The 18,659-nt window shown below is 38.2% G+C and overlaps 1 protein-coding gene across 1 annotated transcript in view; it reads left to right on the forward strand.

Moving 5' to 3' along the window:
• LOC128122157 (ATP-binding cassette sub-family A member 6-like) overlaps positions 1-15,638 on the forward strand; it is a 69,965-nt gene extending 54,327 nt beyond the window's left edge. Inside the window, exons 25-38 of the mRNA XM_052757477.1 lie at positions 2,290-2,409; positions 3,316-3,393; positions 4,734-4,825; positions 5,310-5,439; positions 6,073-6,190; positions 7,522-7,613; positions 8,037-8,212; positions 8,684-8,759; positions 8,842-8,936; positions 10,538-10,657; positions 10,839-10,979; positions 12,786-12,865; positions 14,786-14,841; positions 14,968-15,638. Of these exons, the coding sequence (XP_052613437.1) occupies positions 2,290-2,409; positions 3,316-3,393; positions 4,734-4,825; positions 5,310-5,439; positions 6,073-6,190; positions 7,522-7,613; positions 8,037-8,212; positions 8,684-8,759; positions 8,842-8,936; positions 10,538-10,657; positions 10,839-10,979; positions 12,786-12,865; positions 14,786-14,841; positions 14,968-15,069 (1,476 nt within the window). The 3' untranslated portion in view covers positions 15,070-15,638. The remainder of the gene's footprint in view (positions 1-2,289; positions 2,410-3,315; positions 3,394-4,733; positions 4,826-5,309; positions 5,440-6,072; positions 6,191-7,521; positions 7,614-8,036; positions 8,213-8,683; positions 8,760-8,841; positions 8,937-10,537; positions 10,658-10,838; positions 10,980-12,785; positions 12,866-14,785; positions 14,842-14,967) is intronic.
• The last annotated feature ends 3,021 nt before the right edge of the window (positions 15,639-18,659 follow it).

The following is an 18,659-nucleotide window of genomic DNA, read 5'->3' on the forward strand; positions in this document are numbered from 1 at the left end:
GATCCGCCTGGCTCTGCCTCCCGAGTGCTGGGATTAAAGGCGTGCGCCACCACCGCCCGGCTTAGCTCTGCTCTTAATCTCTGGCCTTTTCATCTATGAAAAATTTTCTTAGTCTGATTAATAGCTGGGGATTAATATTTACCCAATTCTATGTCAATATTTTACTTTTTTTGAGATTATAATTTAATTACAACATTTCTCTCTTCCCTTTCCTCCTTCCAAACTCGCCTACATGTCCCTCCCCAGCTCCCCAGTCTTCTTCAAATTCATGGCCTGTTTTTCTTTATTAACTGCTATTGAATGCATATGTGTATTTGTATTTACACATGTATTTCTAAATATAACTTGTTTAGTCCATATACTGTTACTTGTACATATCTTTTTAGGGCTGTCACTGGAATGCTGGTCAATGTGCTCTTCTCTGGGGAAGACCACCTCTCATGCGCCTAGCTTCACTCAGTTGCCTGTAGTTTTTGTGTAGGGTTGAGGACTCGTGGGTTTTATCATGTTTGGCATATTAGATGGTGCCGTGCTTGTTCAGCTCACATTTAGGTGCTCATGTTGGTGAAACTTTATGGGCATAGCTTCTGATGTTCCTAGGTGAAACAATCTCACAGCGAAGTCTCTGACCCTTTGGCTCTTAGAATCTTCCCACTCCCCTCTTCCACAGTGTTCCTGGACCCATAGATGCAGGAACGTTATGTAGATGTCTTTTGTTGGGATGGGTCTCCACAACTCTGCATTTTGATTAGTTGTGTTCTTTTCTGTAGTAATTTCCATCTGTTGAAAAGAGAAATTTCCTAAATAAGTAAAGACTCTACTTATATGTGGGTATAAGGAGAGATAGTTCTTAGGAAGTATGCAGGTTTAGTAAAGTAGTGGTTGTAGATTCTCTTCTAACAACCATGATTTCACTAGCACTGAGTAGTTACCTAAAAACACCAGACATTGTATCCATCTTGTCATCTCTTTACTCTGTTGATAGTCCCCTTTGCTTTGAGGTTACAGAATTCCATTTGTCTATTTTTTTTTTGCTTTTGTTTCCTGTATTTTTGGAGTCACATCCTAAAAGACAAATGGTTAATAGCCAAACTATATAAGGAACTAACATAATTCAGTGACAAGAACATAATATCCAATTTAAAATGAGCAACTTATCTGAATAAATAATCAAAAAGAAATGGAAATGGATAGCAAGTATATTTTGAAATATTTAGTATCATTACCCACTAGGAAAAGGCAAGTATTATACCGTTTATATTATTAAAAAAAAAACCCAAGAAGTAACATGTTGGCAAACATTCCAAGTAAAGGAAAGCTCATGTGTGCTCTGTTGAGGAGGTATAAATCAATACATTCAGAACAGAGTATAGCATAGAGGCTCCTCACTTTTGGGTGTGAGTATTAAGGAATTTAAATCAGAATACCAAAGAGATAGCTGCTTTCTGTGCTTAATGTGTCACTATCCACAACAGCAAACACATGGCTTCACCTTTAAGTGCCAATTGACAGGTGACCATGTAGAGAAAATGTCACACAAAAATGCAAGGAAATAGTATGTAGCCATAGATTGAAGTCCTGTCCTTTTCAGAAAAATGGGTAGTATTGAAGATGTTATATTGGGTGAAACCAGATACAAAACACAAACAGCACATGTTCTTCCTCCAATGTGAAAGCAAAGAAAAGTGATTACAGTTGTGGAATAGTGGTCATTAGGCATTGGGGACAGTGGGAGATGGAGAGCTGATAAACCAAGATTGGGTGTTAAATTCCCAAACACAGTTAGATATAAAAAAATAATTTTGAAAAGTCAATGGCACAATGGAATCAGCATGAGCATGTGCACATGGTATCAAACACACACACACACACACACACACACACACACACTGGGTATCTAGAAAAGATTAACTCAGAGGTTGTAAATATAAATGATAAGGTGAGGGAAGTGCTAATTACCCTGATTTGATTGGTGCATGTATTCAAATATCACACTGGCCAGAAGTGCTGCTTAGTGGTATAGTACATGTTTAGCATGCAGGAGGCTCTGTGTTCATTGCTCAGTGACCCTATCAAAAGAAAGAAGGTCATACTGAACATATAATACATATAATTAACATGTGTTATAAAAATTAATTTTGTATTGGGGAGATAACATTTCTGTATATTCTTATTAACAAAACCATTTCCCTTTTTGTCTCAAAAAGGGAATTGTTACGTATTTGTATCATTATATGGGAAATTGTGGAATTTGTCATTTGATGTAGTATTCTTGGACTTGCCCTATAGGTCTTTATCATCATACTTGACATCCTTTTGAATTTTGACTTCAGCGAAACACTGTTAATTACCGTCATGACATTAGTGCCTTCATTCTCATTGACTGCATTCCTGATTGTTTTGGAAATGGTAAGAAATGTCATTAGCTGTCCCATAGAAATTGAATATGTAGGCTCTTTGCTCTGTGAAGATCTACAGAGATAGAAAGTGGGTTAGTGGGTTTGGGGAGTGAAAGCAAACAGGCATGAGGGATTACTTTGCAATGACTGGAGTGCTCTGAAGTTGCATTGTGGTGATGTTTACACATGCTATTAAAAAAGTCCTGAGTCTGCAGACTTAGAGTAGGTACAATTTATAACATGAAAATAAACTTCCATAACATCATTAAAAAGTTGTGCCTTAGGCACTCTGCAAAATGTAGGCATGGTTGAATGCTCTTAGAAGCTAAATCCAGAATGTAAAAGAACTTCCTACTTCAATGGGTGTTTATTAATTGCCAAGGATAAGTTCATACACAATACTCTTCAACTATTCAAAAGCATATGTCATTCTGTGGTAGTCACTATGCTAGTAATTAGAGACACCTGATACTGAGAGCTGCTGGTAGCAATGGCTTTACCAGAGGCAACAAGAATAAACAGCAGATGACAATTGATAGTTCAGGTGTCAACTCACCAGATGGATAATTCTCTGAAGGAGGAACCCTGTTCAAGCAAGGCTTACGGGACCACAGACTCTGCAAACTGGTTGCTTCTGTCTGAAATTTTTCTCATGTGCCACTACATTTCGTCCCTAAAAAGAACAGCTGTGGGGTTCTTTCCACAGCCCATTGGTGATGTGTTTTCTACTTTTCGGGTACATATATCTGTGAATGGTCAGAAAGATGATTTCTTCTTAAGCTGTATAATTGGATAAATAGAAAATATTTGATAAATATGACTGAGTTTAATTAAGAAAATAGTCAATATGCAAAGTGCATATTATTTAAATGTAAATTGTGAAGAAAATGTATTTAGCCTTTTTTTTTCTTTTCAGAGAGTCCACCAGCACTATGAAGAATTTGGAGAAATCAAATATGGTTTATCTGGGGCTGATTATCTGTTATGCCTAACAGTAAGAATTTTTCCTCACTATATCTCCCTTAGAACAGAAGTTCTTTACTATAACTCTATGGTCTTGTCTGAAGTGTGCTATCTCTGAAAGTGTTGTAAACATTGTTTTAAATAAAGCAATGACTTTCAGACAGATTTACTCTTAGAGTAAGTTTTGTGTGCATATATATGATAAGTTAAAAATTCAGTATAGTATCCATTTTGGTTTGTTTAGTCTCTTCACCATCCTACCTCTAAATGTAAAAGTGTAAAAAGTCAGATGCAATGTAAATTTTCTTAATTATGAATATAAGCCAAAAATTGAATATGAGTGAATGGGAAAATTATTATTTTAGACTTAAGGATGATGAAAGCTACTGCCTTTCCAAACTATCTTCCCTTGATGCTCTTGGCAAAACAGTAGACACCAAGTCCCTGCCCTCAATGGGGCTTATATTCTAGAAGAAGTATACAGATAAGCTAAGTAAATAGTAAATACTGTTAGTTGGAAAAGTGTCTAAGTTACTTTCTACTGCTGTAAAGAGATACCATGACCAACGCAAATTATAGAAGAATGCATTTAGTAGAGGCTTACAGTTTCAGAGGGTGAGTCTATGACCATCATGCCAGGGAGCATGGCAGCATGTGGGCAGGCATTGCACTGGAGCAGTAGCTGAGAGCGACATCAGATCCACAAGCACAAGGAAGAGAAAAAAAGCTAACTGGGAATGATGTGGGCTTGTGGGCTCTTGAAATCTCAAGTCCACCCTCAGTGACATGCCTCCACCAATATGGCCAAACCTCCTAATCCTTCCCAAACAGTTCCACTAACTGGGGACCAGGCATTTAAAAATATGAGCCTAGACAGCCATTCTCATTCCAACCAACCCACAGATAGTCAGGAAGGATTCAAATGACATTCTAATCGGCACTAGCAAGAGTGACCCTGTCTTTTGTCAGGATCCTCTAGGAGAAAGAGGGAGCTTAATCAGAAAGAAGAGCATACAAGTAATGTGGTAAAGTGTGAGATAAGCAGAATAGGGTCCACATGGGGTTCTAGATAACTCCAAGGATTTTGATGCAAATTTCAGTGGTTAAGGAATCATTGGATGGTTTGAATCAAAGCACAATGATCAAACATAGCTGTGGAAGCATTAACTACAATTTCTGTAATGAAAGTATATGTGTAGGACAAGAGGAGTACATGGAAACCATGTGGAAATGCATTGCAAGCTGAGAAAGAGCAATGACATGGGTCTGGATGGGCATAACACAGCAGAGAGAACTAGTTGCATTATGAGAAGTAACAATTAAGTAACTTGGTTAACTTATGTCTCAACAAAACTTTTTGTTTGCTCCTAGCCGTATTTTCATGCTTTGCTGTTCATTTTTGTTCTGAGATGCCTGGAACTTAAATGTGGGAAGAATGTAATACAGAAAGATCCCATTTTCAGGTTAGGATAATATTTAATTTTGTATATAAGATCATAGTTTAATATTCCTATTGTGGTGGCTGCACTTCCAATTTGTTGATAGGGATTGCTATTTGCAATGCAAGCAATATAATGATTGGCATTATAGCCCATGGATTTCTGGCTTACTGTCAAGAAATAAAACCTGCCACTAACCAGTAGAAAGATACTTCAATTTCTCAAATATGTAAAGATTTTCTAAGTATGCTATCATTCTCCCATAAAAGGTGATATTCAGCCTCACATAGAAGAGGTGGAAAGAAGAGATAATAATTTACAACTGAATTGATGGAGTTTTACATGTGGGCTGTGGAAAGCGTGAGCAGCAAAAGATGCTGAAACAAATATCTGATGTGACTAGGGTGGGGCTGTAGTGACCATTGGCAGTAAAAGTGACTGGTAAAATCACCAGGAAACTAAGTTTTAGCAACTAGAAAACAATGTGCAACTCAACTGTTTTCCACAGGATATCTCCACGAAGTCTAAATGTTCAACTAAATCCAGAGGAATGGATAGGTGAAGATGAAGATGAAGATGTTCAAGCAGAAAGAATAAGGACATCATCGGCTGCCTTGAGTACTTCAAATTCAAATGAGGTTTGAAAGCCTGGATGCTACTGAAAGCATACAAGAACTGTTCAGAAAAAAGCTTGATATGTTGATTTTAACTTTGAAAGTGTGATGTTTGCTACATCCCTAAATATGCAGTTACCCTAGAAGGTTCTGGAAACTAAATGAAATTAAAACACATTGATTTTGCTGGGCAGTGGTGGTGCATGCCTTTAATCCCAGAACTTGGGAGGCAGAGGCAGGAGGAGCTCTGTGAGTTCAAAGCCAGCCTGGTCTATAGAGAGAAACCCAACTAGAATTATAATTTTAGAACAAAACAAGACCTTATAAGTTGAAGAATGTAATACTTGGGGTAAAATGCTTAATAGAGACCAGGAGAGTCAACCATGCTTCATGAATCCTAGGCAGGTGCTATATTCTCCAATGCAGTCAATTCCCTTCTGCCAAAATGGTGAGTTGTCTTCCATGGTGTTCAGGTACTTCCCTAGTGTGTTTGGAAGCCAGAGACACTGTAAGTTAATTAATGTGTCTTATATTGGTACCAATGGTAATGATTACTGTTAACTCAGAGCATGATTTGATTTGTGGTAAACATCATGAGAATATAAGAACATAACACCTCTGGAATTTAGAGGAAAACCTCATTTCTATCTCTTCTAGAGACCAGTCATAATTGCTAATGGTCTGTACAAAGAGTACGCAGGACAGAAGAAAAATTGCTTTTCAAAGAGGACAAAGAAAGTAGCAGCAAGAAACATCTCTTTTTGTGTTAATAAAGGTTTGGAACAACCACTTCTTAAATTTATCGTTTAAAGTTTTTTGACTAATTGACTTTTGTGGTATTGGAGAATAGAACCCAGAGCCTCGTGTGTGTCAAGCAAGTAGTCTACCCCTGGGTGGCATTCCGAGATTTCTCTTTACTTCTTGTACTGAGGCAGAATCTCACTAAGTTGCCAAGGATAAACTTTTGAACTTACTCTGTAGTTCAGGCAGGTCTTGAAATTGTGATCCTCCTGCCTCAGCCTTTTGAGTAGATTGGATGACAGGTGTGCCACACAGCAAGCCAATAACCATTTATTTTTAGGAATGAACATAAGGCATAATTTCACTTGCTATAGCCTTAATTCCTTCATTTGTTCAATGTAGATTGAACTTCAAATTCAAATGAGGTTTGAAAGCATGGATGCTACTGAAAGCATACAAGAACTGTTCAGAAAAACATTTGTTCAATGTAGATTTTTTTTCAGTTGTAAGGGACTGTTGTAGGGAAAATCAGGAAACTTCCTGCCCTTGTGGATTTTGCATTCTAAGGAGTCCATAAAAATAACCTGTCAATAAAATATCAAATATTACATAAATTCTATGTGGAGCACTGAACCTTGTGAAATAATGTGAGTGACATGGAACTGTGTTTGATTAGAACAAGGGAAGGCTTTACTTGAACAATGACATTTAAGTCAGTATCTATGTGACAAGAAGATGGGCACAGCAATGGCAAAGATTTAGATACAGTGGCACATTTGGATTGGTTGAGTTTAAAGCAGAGAGGCCAGCAGATGCATCTGTATGGGGGAGGGAGGGATGAAGTCAAGCAGGGTTGGACTAGGCACAGTTCCTTAACTCAGCAAGAATGATGCAGTTTGCACCAGGCCAGCAGAATGTCATTAGAAGGTTGTTAGCACACAGTTCACATTTTGTATAGAATTGCATACTGATCCTTGTGTTTGAATTTTAGAAGGGGCGATTTACATCAGTTCAGATGAAATATCATGGTAGTTTGGGTACATGTGGTTTATTTTTGGTGTAAGAATAGTGTTCCAGCCTTCTAAGGTCTAGAAATCTTTTGCATGGACACACAGGTATACATACACTATGGGAAATAATGGAAATAGAAAATCTTGGGGGGCTGATGTGTCAATGTGAAATTAATATGCTTTTAATAAAATTTAAATGATGAGAATTAACTAATATGTTTTCATGACATATATTGTGTATGTTTTAAGTTAGAATTACTCTATTTGAGAATTTTAAAGACCTCTCAAGATTTCACTGAAAAACTATAAACCTGCATTTCATTTCCCAAATTGATAATCTTATTCTTTCTTTCAGGTGAAATTTTGGGATTGTTAGGACCCAATGGTGCTGGTAAAAGTTCCTCTATTAGAATGATAGCTGGGATCACAAAGCCAGCAGCTGGAGAGGTAATAAAAAATTAAGAAATTGTTTGTTTCCATTTCCAAAAAAATAGTCATAATAAATATAGGTTATATATTTGTAAGACTTTTATTGATATTTTGGATATACATATTTTTCCTTTTATTGTTTTGGATGGTATTTAAAAGTTTATAATAGGAATTGGAATGTTACCAGGAGCCAAGTACCTGTTATACACCACAGGTTCTTAGGTACCGCCTGAATTTGTACATCTTTGCTACCCCACTCACATGTGAAATAATGCTCATATATTAGCAGATTTCATTGTTTTCTGTGATACAAATGGATCAGCTTCTGTGACATGTTCTTGTTGTTTTAATAGTTCAGGTGTTTACCAGCTGCATGTCAGTTTCTAGATTGTGTGGAGAAAAGGCCTCACATACCATCAGTGAAGCTGCTTCCTCTTCTAGGTGGAACTGAAAGGATTTAGCTCAGCTGTGGGTTTCCATGGTGATGGCACAGTCAAGTTTGGATACTGTCCTCAGGAGAACGTGCTGTGGCCCATCCTGACAGTGAAAGAACACCTGGAGCTGTATGCTGCTGTTAAAGGGCTGAGGAAAGAGGATGCTGTCATCGCCATTTCAAGGTATAGCAGAAGGGCTGTGTCCTTCCTTTTTGTCAAGAGGTGGGGAGGCACTACTCACAATGAATTTATTAATGAAGAACAGGAGTGGAAAGGCATTTCTACCTTTTCAGAGCATTGGTGGTCGAACAGAAATGAGAGACAACACCTGACTCTCCACATACTCAGTGTGGGAGCTTAAAAATCATTGAATAAATTAGTTGACAAAGAATGAGTAAGTCTCTTCTCATGAATAACCACTGTTTTCAGGTTTCTAGTGAGAAAATGGAATAAACATCAGTTTAGTTTCTCATTCAGAATTATAATGAAAAAACTATTTCAGGAGGCAAAAAAATGAAACAACTTTTTTTTTTTTATTTGGAGAATTTGGAGAACAGTAGTGCTATGCTTCTCTCCAATATTCTTATAATTATGGGTGATTCTTTTTCTCTAAGTTCTCTCTTAGTGTGATATTTGCATCTTATTTTCTATCAGATTAGTGAATGCTTTTAAACTACATGACCAGCTGAATGTCCTAGTGCAGAAACTAGCTGCAGGAGACACTAGAAAGGTACGTGTGGTGTCCAGTGTTCTTTTGAGGGCTTATGTGGTATGGAAGCAAACAGGGGACTTTTTTTTTTCCTGCATTGCAGCTGTGCTTTGTGCTGAGCATCCTGGGAAATTCATCTGTCCTGATTCTGGATGAACCTTCTACAGGCTTAGATGTGTCTGGGAAGCAGCAAATGTGGTGAGCATTCTTAGAGGTCCCAGCCCCACAGCAGTAAACATGTAAAACTGCAACAAATCCACTGGTTCCTGAAGCAGGGGAAATGGTATTAGTTAGGGGCTATAGCTTGGCAATAAATGTTCTTTAAAGGCCCATTTGTTGAAGGTTTGCTCCTCAGACAATAGTGCTACTGAGAGGTGCTAGCTAGCACCCTTAGGAGGTGGAGCCTAGTGTAGGGAAGCTAAGATGACCTTGAAGAAGACATTGGGCCTCTGGTCCTGAAGAAAGCAGTCGTATTTCCCCTGTGGCATTCACTACCATGGTGTTCTGCCTTCCCACAGGTTCAAGGCAATGGATCTATTCAACCATGGCTTAGAATATCTGAAATTTAAATGCAAAATAAACTTCTCCATTTGAGTTGATTATACCAGGCATTTTATCATAGTGATACAAATCTGGTATGTACTAACATCATATCAGCTGCTATTGTAGCAAATATTTCAGGCAATCAACTTACCAAGAGGAAAGATTTGTTTGAGCTTGAAGTTTTGTGGCTTTAAGTCCATATTTGGTTGACTTCGTTGCTCTGAGGCTGTGGTCAGGTAGCATGCCGTGGCAGGAACACATGATAGCTCTGGTCACTTTATAAGTCAAGGAGCAAGAGCATGAGAAAGACACTGAGGCACCAGAATCCCCTACAGAGGCTCTGATGTCCTGAAAGCATCCACCTAGACCTCAACTCAAAGATTCTATCACCCCCTAACAGCACCATCTGGGGACCAATACTTTAGGTATATGGACCTTTAGGTGACCCTCAAGACACAAACTCTTATCTACAGAGATAGTTCATGTTATTAGGAAAGCAAATGTTTAACAAGTGGATGATCCAAAATGCTCCACATTCTGCAGTTTTGGGCTTAATAATAATTTTAATTTTGTATTTTAATTATTGAGAATTCTGTAACAATTTATTTTACTGCTTAGACTGTTTTCCTAAAGACCCTCATCTTACTGACATAATTTCCTTTTTTCCACATCTGCCAAATTTACTTATCTAACTTATATCAGTTTAGTATTTTCCCATTTCTTGCATGTGAATCACCCTTTTGACTAATAAAACCTCTGATTTAATTTCATATTCATGATTATCCAGTATTCTCTCCCATTTAAAATAAACCTTTGTTATCACTATTTAATGCAAGTGTTGAAAGACTTATTTATGACTCCATTATACCTATCACTCAGTTTCAATCATTGTTACTAGAAGACCAACTTTCTTTTCATCTATTTCTATTTCTCAACCCATTTCCTTTTGCAGCTTCTATTAAAGGAAGTATGAAGCAGCAAATCTTTTTATTCATCATTATTTTGGTTAGCATTTATAAAAGACAAGGAAGCTTCTTTTTAAAGTTTAATTGTAATACCATGGACATACCTAAAATATTAAAAAAATTCTCTGTATTAAAAAAAAGTAGTCAGCATTTATTTCCCTGGTGTTTCTGAATACATGAATATGATTTGTAAACTGTATTCTATCTATACATTTCCCCACTTTTTTAATCTTTCCTATTGTTCTTTACTTTTGGTTTTAAATTCATTCTATTAATTTTTGCTCACTCCAGGCAGGCAATCCAGGCAGCTGTTAAAGACAATGAGAAGGGTGTCCTCTTGACTACCCATGACCTGGCTGAGGCTGAGGCTCTGTGTGACCGAGTGGCCATCATGGTGTCTGGAAGGCTGAGGTGGGTGTCTTTCCAGAGCCTGATTTAGGATTGCTTGTAGAAAGAGCAACTCACTGTTAGCAGCTAGTTCCTTCGCTTTGCCTTCCCCACTGACACCATTTCTGCTATCTCTGACATTTAAGAATACAAAAATTTAATGACAATGTTTTTTTTTCCCTCATCATGTTCTTCCTACTCATAGATGCATTGGTTCAATCCAGCACCTGAAAAAGAAGTTTGGCAAGGATTACATTCTAGAACTAAAAGTGAATGAAACTTCTCAAGTGCCATTAGTCCATGGGGAGATTCTGAAACTGTTCCCACAGGCCGCACATCAGGAAAGGTGAAGAGAGCTGTTAATGGTGGAGAATTATGTATGCTTTCCACACTCTGTGGTTTCTGTTATCTCTGTGCTAACACTGCTGATTGAGCAACACAGTACTAGTCAGGGACCTCAAAAAGAGGTATGTTGAGTCTTCCAGATGATAAAAGATTTGCTAACTACACAGAAACTCGTGTCTTTTCCTCCAGAAAATAGCAAACAAAGATGAAGGGTCTTTCTTTAATAGAATTTTCTTGATTCAAAATGGAGACTATGCAGGAGTGTATGTATGTGCACATGCATATGTATAGCTAGCGTTTTCCTGCCTGGCCCACAGTCAGGACAAATCTCTCTCACCTGCCAGTCCCACAGCCCCTCAGACCCAACCAAGTAAACACAGAGACTTATATTGGTTGCAAACTGTATGGCCATGGCAGGCTTTTTGCTAACTGTTTTTACAGCTTAAATTTATCCATTTCCATTAATCTATACCTTGCCACATGACTCGTGGTTTACCGACATCTTTACATGTTGTTTGTCATCGTGGCAGCTGGCAATGTCTCTCTGACTCAGCCTTCCACTTCCCAGCTTTATTCTCCTCCTTGTCCTGCCTACACTTTCTGCCTAGCCAATGGCCAATCAGTGTTTTATTTATTGACTAATTAGCAACACATTTGCCATACAGAACATCCCACAACACATATGTAAACTTGTTTCGTGTGTGTGTGTGTGTGTGTGTGTGTGTGTGTGTGTGTGTGTGTGTGTGTGTACCTGTGTGTTATTAGGAGCAGGACAAGATGATAAAGCAGCTACTGAATTTAAAATTTGAGAGGTAAACACATCAGAGAAACAAGACACAAAACTGTTATTCTCATCTTCACACTATAAATGTAATGATTAAGGTATATTCCAAAACCTGCTCTTACTCTTAAACTTTCAGTATCACTAGTTAAAGATACATATATATATACACACACACATGGGAATATAATGAATGGTGAGAAAGGAAGAGGGGAGTCTGGTCTGAAGACAGCCAGCCCTGGAGGTCTGCTCAGTCTTACTGCCACGTGGGAACACTGCACTGTTAATCTGGGAGCAAGCTGAGGCAGTGGCAAAGGGTGCTGTCGGAAGCAGCACCAGAAAGGAAAATGCCCTAGACCAGGCTGCTCCTTAGAGGCTCCAGGGTTTTGACATCTTTCCACAACTGTCCTGCCTTCTCCCCAGCCTCAGATCTCTGATCAGGAGTTAGCTTTAGGGTGACAAATACTGAACTCATTTGAAGTTATTTTCCAGACTAATTTGGACTGGTCTAAGGATGTAGTTTAGAACTTCTATTCTAACAAGAAAACAGTTTGAGTTAAATGGGCTATGTAAGAATATAAATAGTAATACTCTGCTGTTACTAGAGATGTCTACAACAGCCAGTTCTCTTCAGTTATTTCAAGTTTTTATTAGTAAATAATTTGGTTTCACATTTAACCTATTTTTACCTTCTGCCAATTTTATTTTAATTAATTAATTTATTTATTTATTAACTTATTTATTTACTTTTGGTTTTTTGAGACAGGGTTTCTCTATGTAGTTTTGGTGCCTGTCCTGGATCTCACTCTGTAGACCAGGCTGGCCTCGAACTCACAGAGATCCGCCTGGCTCTGTCTCCCTGAGTGCTGGGATTAAAGGGGTGCGCCACCACCACCTGGCTGTGCCACCACTGCCTGGCCCAATTTTATTTTTAAAAAGAAATGGTTGATGATACAAAGATTTATTCTGATGTTTATCATTCCCACCTTGAAACACAGGTTGAATACAATGTGTTCCTATTCCCAGGTATTTCTCCTTGTTGACCTACAAGCTACCCATAACAGATGTTTATCCTCTGTCTCAGGCCTTTCATAAACTAGAAGCAGGTAAGGACAAACTTTTAAAGGACTTAGAGAATAATTTAATGAAGGGTAGATGTGCAATACATTTATAAATAGGCCCTGCCAGGTGTTGATTTTAAGAATTCTAGCCGGGCGGTGGTGGCGCACGTCTTTAATCCCAGCACTCGGGAGGCAGAGCCAGGTGGATCTCTGTGAGTTCGAGGCCAGCCTGGGCTACCAAGTGAGTTCCAGGAAAGGCGCAAAGCTACACAGAGAAACCCTGTCTCGAAAAAACCAAAAAAAAAAAAGAATTCTAATGGTGATGAATCCAGCTCTCTGGAAGGAGGTTCATCTGCAGTGGGGACTGGAGCTGTAGAGGAAACACAGTGGAGCTTAGCTCTTCTCCCTTCACATCCGCATTAACACAGGAAAAACCATGACCATGGCCTGCCTTGTCTGTGTTCATATTCCATTCATATCAAGTACCCTAAGTGATTGCTTCACTCTTCTTACCCCAATCCCACCTCCTCCCTCACTGATGTGCTCAGATTACTGATGAGGTGAAAGCAATAGGAACCACTTACCAACATTGTTCTGTCTGTGCTGATGGACTTAACTTTCTGTTACTCAATGACAGCTAAGGTCATTCTTTGATTGAACTCCTCTTGCTACTAACCCTATCCATCTGTTTGTCTGTCTTACTCTCAGCTAGCTAGATTGTTCCCAGAAGCAGATCATCATTGTGTAATTTGCTGTAATGCTCTAACCCTGAAGCTAGTCTTTCTGGGTTCCCATCACAGTGCTGCTGCTTGCTAGCTGGGAGACATTAGATAAAATTACCCAATCCCTGCATTTTTATATATAGCTTATCTCTATAGTGATGGACATTATCAGTGTCCTCTCTGCAAGGTCATTAGGAGTAAAGGAGTTAATTTGCTAAGTGCCCAGAACAGTGGTTCATTGTCCTTGAGATCATATTAATCTCTGCTTGTGTCCATTCTTAACAGCTGGCTTCTTGGCTCTTCCTAATTGTTGCCAGTCAAATATGCTCTTGCTCTGGGACTCTGCACTTGCTCATTCTTCTTTTTGAAATTATGTTTCCTAAATATTTAGGTTGTTGCTTCTTCATATTTTTAGGATTCTGCTAAATTATCAAATTATTACTATAACTTCCTCAATGGTTTTATATAAAAAGAGTATGTGGTAAGTTTTTGTTTTGTTTTGATTTTTCTCCATAGTTTCACTTACCATTTATTTTATTATGCATTTAAATGCATATGAATATAATGCCCACATTTCTCCTGCTGAAACGCACAGACAAAGGCCAAGGGTTTTGTCTCTTCCCCTTACTGTTCTGTGACTGGCATCTAAGAGTGCCTCTCACACTGAAGATTCCCACTATATAAGTGGTAAACTTCAAACAAGTGAGTATCTGAATCTAATGACAACTGTCATGTTGATCTCCTGATGTCCCCAGTGGAGACCTGATAATGTAGATGACCACTGAAGGGAATATTGATTGGGTTCTCTCAAAGAGTATGCAGTGAAATCTTCATCATATGTAAGAACATTTCATCAATGGTGTGGTTCCTCAAAGAAAATACATATTTCCCAAAGATATATGTACTAAATAGCAAAGATTAGCAAAATACAGTATGAGAAAATCCCAGTACTAAGATGAATTTGGTATGCATTCATATTAACTTTTTGTTAATGCAACCTCTATTTGAAAATATTTACTAAAACCCTTCAAATCCAGCACTTAATCTGTAGAAACCCTACATGACTCCTCCTATGTGAACTCCATATAAACTTCATGGCATTGCTCTGTCCTCCATTTATTTATTCAATTTATCTTTTATTCATTTTAATAATTTCATTTTTGTGTATATGACTTTGAAATTTTTCTTGACAATAAACTGTAATTCTATGCTCATGTCTTTTATTGATTTATCTGTTTTTCAGTGAAGAATAGCTTTAACCTGGAAGAATACAGCCTCTCTCAGTGTACACTGGACAAAGTGAGTCAACATGTTTGACTTTGTGTCATCAATATAAATTTCATGAAAGGAGCATGGGTCTTCCCTGTTGGTTTGGAGGACAACGGACAGCTCAGTAATCATGTTCCTGCTTTGTCTCCTGTTTAGGTATTTTTAGAACTTTCGAAGGAACAGGAGCTGGGAAGTGTTCATGAAGAAGCTGATACAAGTGTGAGATGGAAGCTCCTCCCTCATTTAGATGAACTGTAAAGTCTCAGACCTAATTGTTCTGTTACCCTACAAACCTACGTTTTATATAGTAATTAACAGGATTAATGATTTCAAAGATGTTTTTATATCAGTGTTATACATATTTTTATCTGCTTAGTCAACTACAAAATAAAATTTGTAATAATCCATGCCCTAAAACTTAGAGGCCATAAGGAAATACAAAATACTAGTAAAGTACTGTGGAAACAAAACTACAAACTCAATTTTAAAAAATATTAATTTGTAACAATTATTAGAACATTGACTTGCTGAAATAGGTGAGGAGTATGTTCAGTAGCCATTAGCTGCATGGGAACTTCATGATGGTTTATAAATACAAAATTTATGAATTTTCTTTCTTTAAATTTAATTTTATTTAATTAACATTTTTCAGTTATTTTACGTACCAACCATGGTTTCCCCTCCCTCCTCTCCTCCCGTTCCCCCTCACACACTGCCATCTACCACCCTCAACATCCACTCCTCCTTCTCCATTCAGAAAGGAGCAGTCCTCCCATAGGCTTGAACAAAGCATGACACACCAAGTTGAGGTAGGACCGACCCCCCCCCCCCCCCCCCCCCCCCCCCCCCCCCCCGTGTCAAGGCTGTTCGAGGTAATCCAGCATGGGGAACAGGTTCCCAAAAGCCAGCTAAGTACTAGGGACAGGTCCTGATCTCATTACTAAGAGCCTTACAAACAGACCAAGCTACACAACTGTCACACACAGGCAGAGGGCCTGGGTCGGTCCCATGTAGGTTCCTATCAGGTTCAGAGTCCATGAGCTCCCAGGAGCTCAGGTTAGCTGTCTCTGTGGATTCCCCCTTCATGACCTTGACCACCCTAGCTCATACAATCCCTCTTCCCTTTCTTCAGGAGGACTCTGGGAACTTGGCCCAGTGCTTGGCTGTGGATCTCTGCATCTGCTTCCATCAGTTGCTAGATAGAATATCTCTGATGACCATTAGGGTAGTCACCAATCTGGTTACAGGAGAAGGCCAGTTCAGGCACCCTCTCCATTATTGCTAGGAGTCTTAGCTGGGGTCATCCTTGTGGATTCCTGGGAGTTTCCCTGGCACCAAGCTTCTCTCTAACCCTGAAATGCCACCTCCCCACCATCAGGGTGTCTCTTTCTTTACTTTCCTCTCTGTCTCGCCCCCAGCCCACCTCCTGCACCCAACCTGCCCAACCCACTCCCTCCAGTTCCCATTGCCCCCATTCCCTCATCCTTGCCCCCAGTTTGCCCAGGAAATCTCTTCTATTTCCCCTTCCCAGGGAAATCCATGCATCCCTCTTTGGGTCCTGTTTGTTATCTAGCCTCTCTGGGGCTGTGGATTGTAGGTTGTTTTTCCTGTACTTTACTCCTAATGTCCATTTATGAGTGAGTACATGCCATGTTTGTCTTTCTGGGTCTGGGTTACCTCACTCAGAATGATTTTTTTTCTAGTTCCAGCCATTTGCCTGTAAATTTCACGAGGTCATTTTTTTTTTACAGCTGAATAATATTCCATTGTGTAAATGTACCACATTTTCCTTATTCATTCTTTGGTTTGAGGGGCATCTAGGTTGTTTCTATGTTCTGGCTATTATGAATAATGTTGCTATGAACATAGTTGAGCAAGTGTCTTTGTGGTGTGATTGAGCATCCTTTGGGTATATGCCCAAGACTGGTATAGCTGGGTCTTGAGGTATATTGATTCCCATTTTTCTGAGAAACCGCCATACTGATTTGCAAAGTAGTTGTATAAGTTTTCACTCTCACCAGCAGTGGAGGAATGTTCACCTTACTTCACATCCTCTCCAACATAAGCTGTCATAAGTGTTTTTGATCTTAGTCATTCTAACAGGTATAAGATGGTATCTCAGAGTCATTTTGCACAGACACTGAGATCAACAATTAATAAATGGTGGACATCCTGAAACTGAAGACCTTCTATAAGGCACAGGACACTGTCAGTAAGACAAAGCAGCAGCCTACAGCATGGGAAAAGAACTTCACCAATCCCGCATGTGACAGAGGGCTGCAGATCTCCAAAATATTTAAAGAGCTCAAGAAACTAGACATCAAAATACCAAATAATCCAATTAAAAGATGGGATACAGATCTAAACGGAGAATTCCTAACAGAAGAATCTCAAATAGCTGAAATACACTGAAAAATTGTTCAACATCCTTAGTCATCAGGGAAATGAATTTTCTTTTATATAAGATATGAACTATTATTTTTCCTAAATCCTTTCCAGGAATTATTATAACAGCAGTAGAAGATATAAGGCCCTGGACTCACAAACAAATAAGCACACATCTTGAAAGCAGTTCAAATACAACTTTTGAAAACAAAAGGAGTCACAGTAATAATTGTTCTTTTTAAAAAATTTAAATACTAATAGCATGTTCTTAGGATTTCCATCATCTCATCAATAGTCTTCTTTGTATTTGATACTAATTTAAGTCCATTTTCTACTTATATTAGTATATGTACATATGTGTACTTTATATGCAGGCCTCTCATATGTCAACTTTACATATTATTTTAATTTTCTCTTGAAATAGCTATGTAACCCTGACATCAGAAAATATTTCAAAGGCCAGGCAGTTTTTCTACTCTAATTTTATAATATTTTATATAGCTTAAATATAACATTTTTCTGTTCACTAAAGAATTTTTTATAGGGGCTAGAGAGATGGCTCACTAGGTTGAACTCAATCCTCAGGGGAGTCTTTGCCCTGGAGGAGATGGGAATGGGGGGTGTGCTGGGGGGAAGGCGGGGTGGGGGGGAGAACAAGGGACTCCATGGCTGATATGTAGAATTAAATTAAATTATAAAATAAAAAATAAATTAAAAAAAGAGTTCTCTTGCAGAGAACCTGAGTTCAGTTCCTAGCCCTCACATGGCAGCTCATAACTGTCTGTAACTCCAGTTCAGAGGATCTGATGTCCTCTTCAGTCATACATGGGCTCCTGAACACATGTGGTGTACAGAAACACACTCAGGCACCACATATACATAAAATAAAAAAAAATTAAAAAGAATATTCGTATAATGGAGAAAATATGGAAATTAGATAAAATTTAATAAAAGAGCCCCTATAGTTCTTTCATAAAAATTCAATTGTTTACTTTTTAAATCCATTTTTGTAGAGTTGTTACTATATACAGTATACATATTTCCTAACTACATACTTATATTTACTGATATAACACTGCAATTTTTACCTGCTTTCAAATTTATAGTAATGTCGAAGCATTATATGTTTGCATTTAGATTTGTGTTAATTATATTCTTCATTCATTTGCTTTTGTGCTTTAGTCTTTTCACTACCCATTTACAGGATATATATGTAATAAACTAGTTTAGCTGTGTATCTCACAGTTCACCACCACTATCTTGGAAGGCTGATCTGTTCAAGAGCCAAATATTTTAAGTGCTTACTTGTCAGAGGTAAAGGAATTAAATTATGTATTATAGATTTTTAAACTAATGAAAATGTGTGTTTAAATCCTTACTTGGGGCTATTATCTAACATATTGGATAGTGCAATTCCAAATTAGTATTTTGGCCTCATCTTCAACTGTAAGTTTTATAGGAAA

The sequence above is a fragment of the Peromyscus californicus genome, unplaced genomic scaffold, assembly GCF_007827085.1.
Source record: "Peromyscus californicus insignis strain IS unplaced genomic scaffold, ASM782708v3 Scaffold_3__1_contigs__length_106647218, whole genome shotgun sequence".
In the NCBI taxonomy this organism is placed as follows: Eukaryota; Metazoa; Chordata; class Mammalia; order Rodentia; family Cricetidae; genus Peromyscus; species Peromyscus californicus.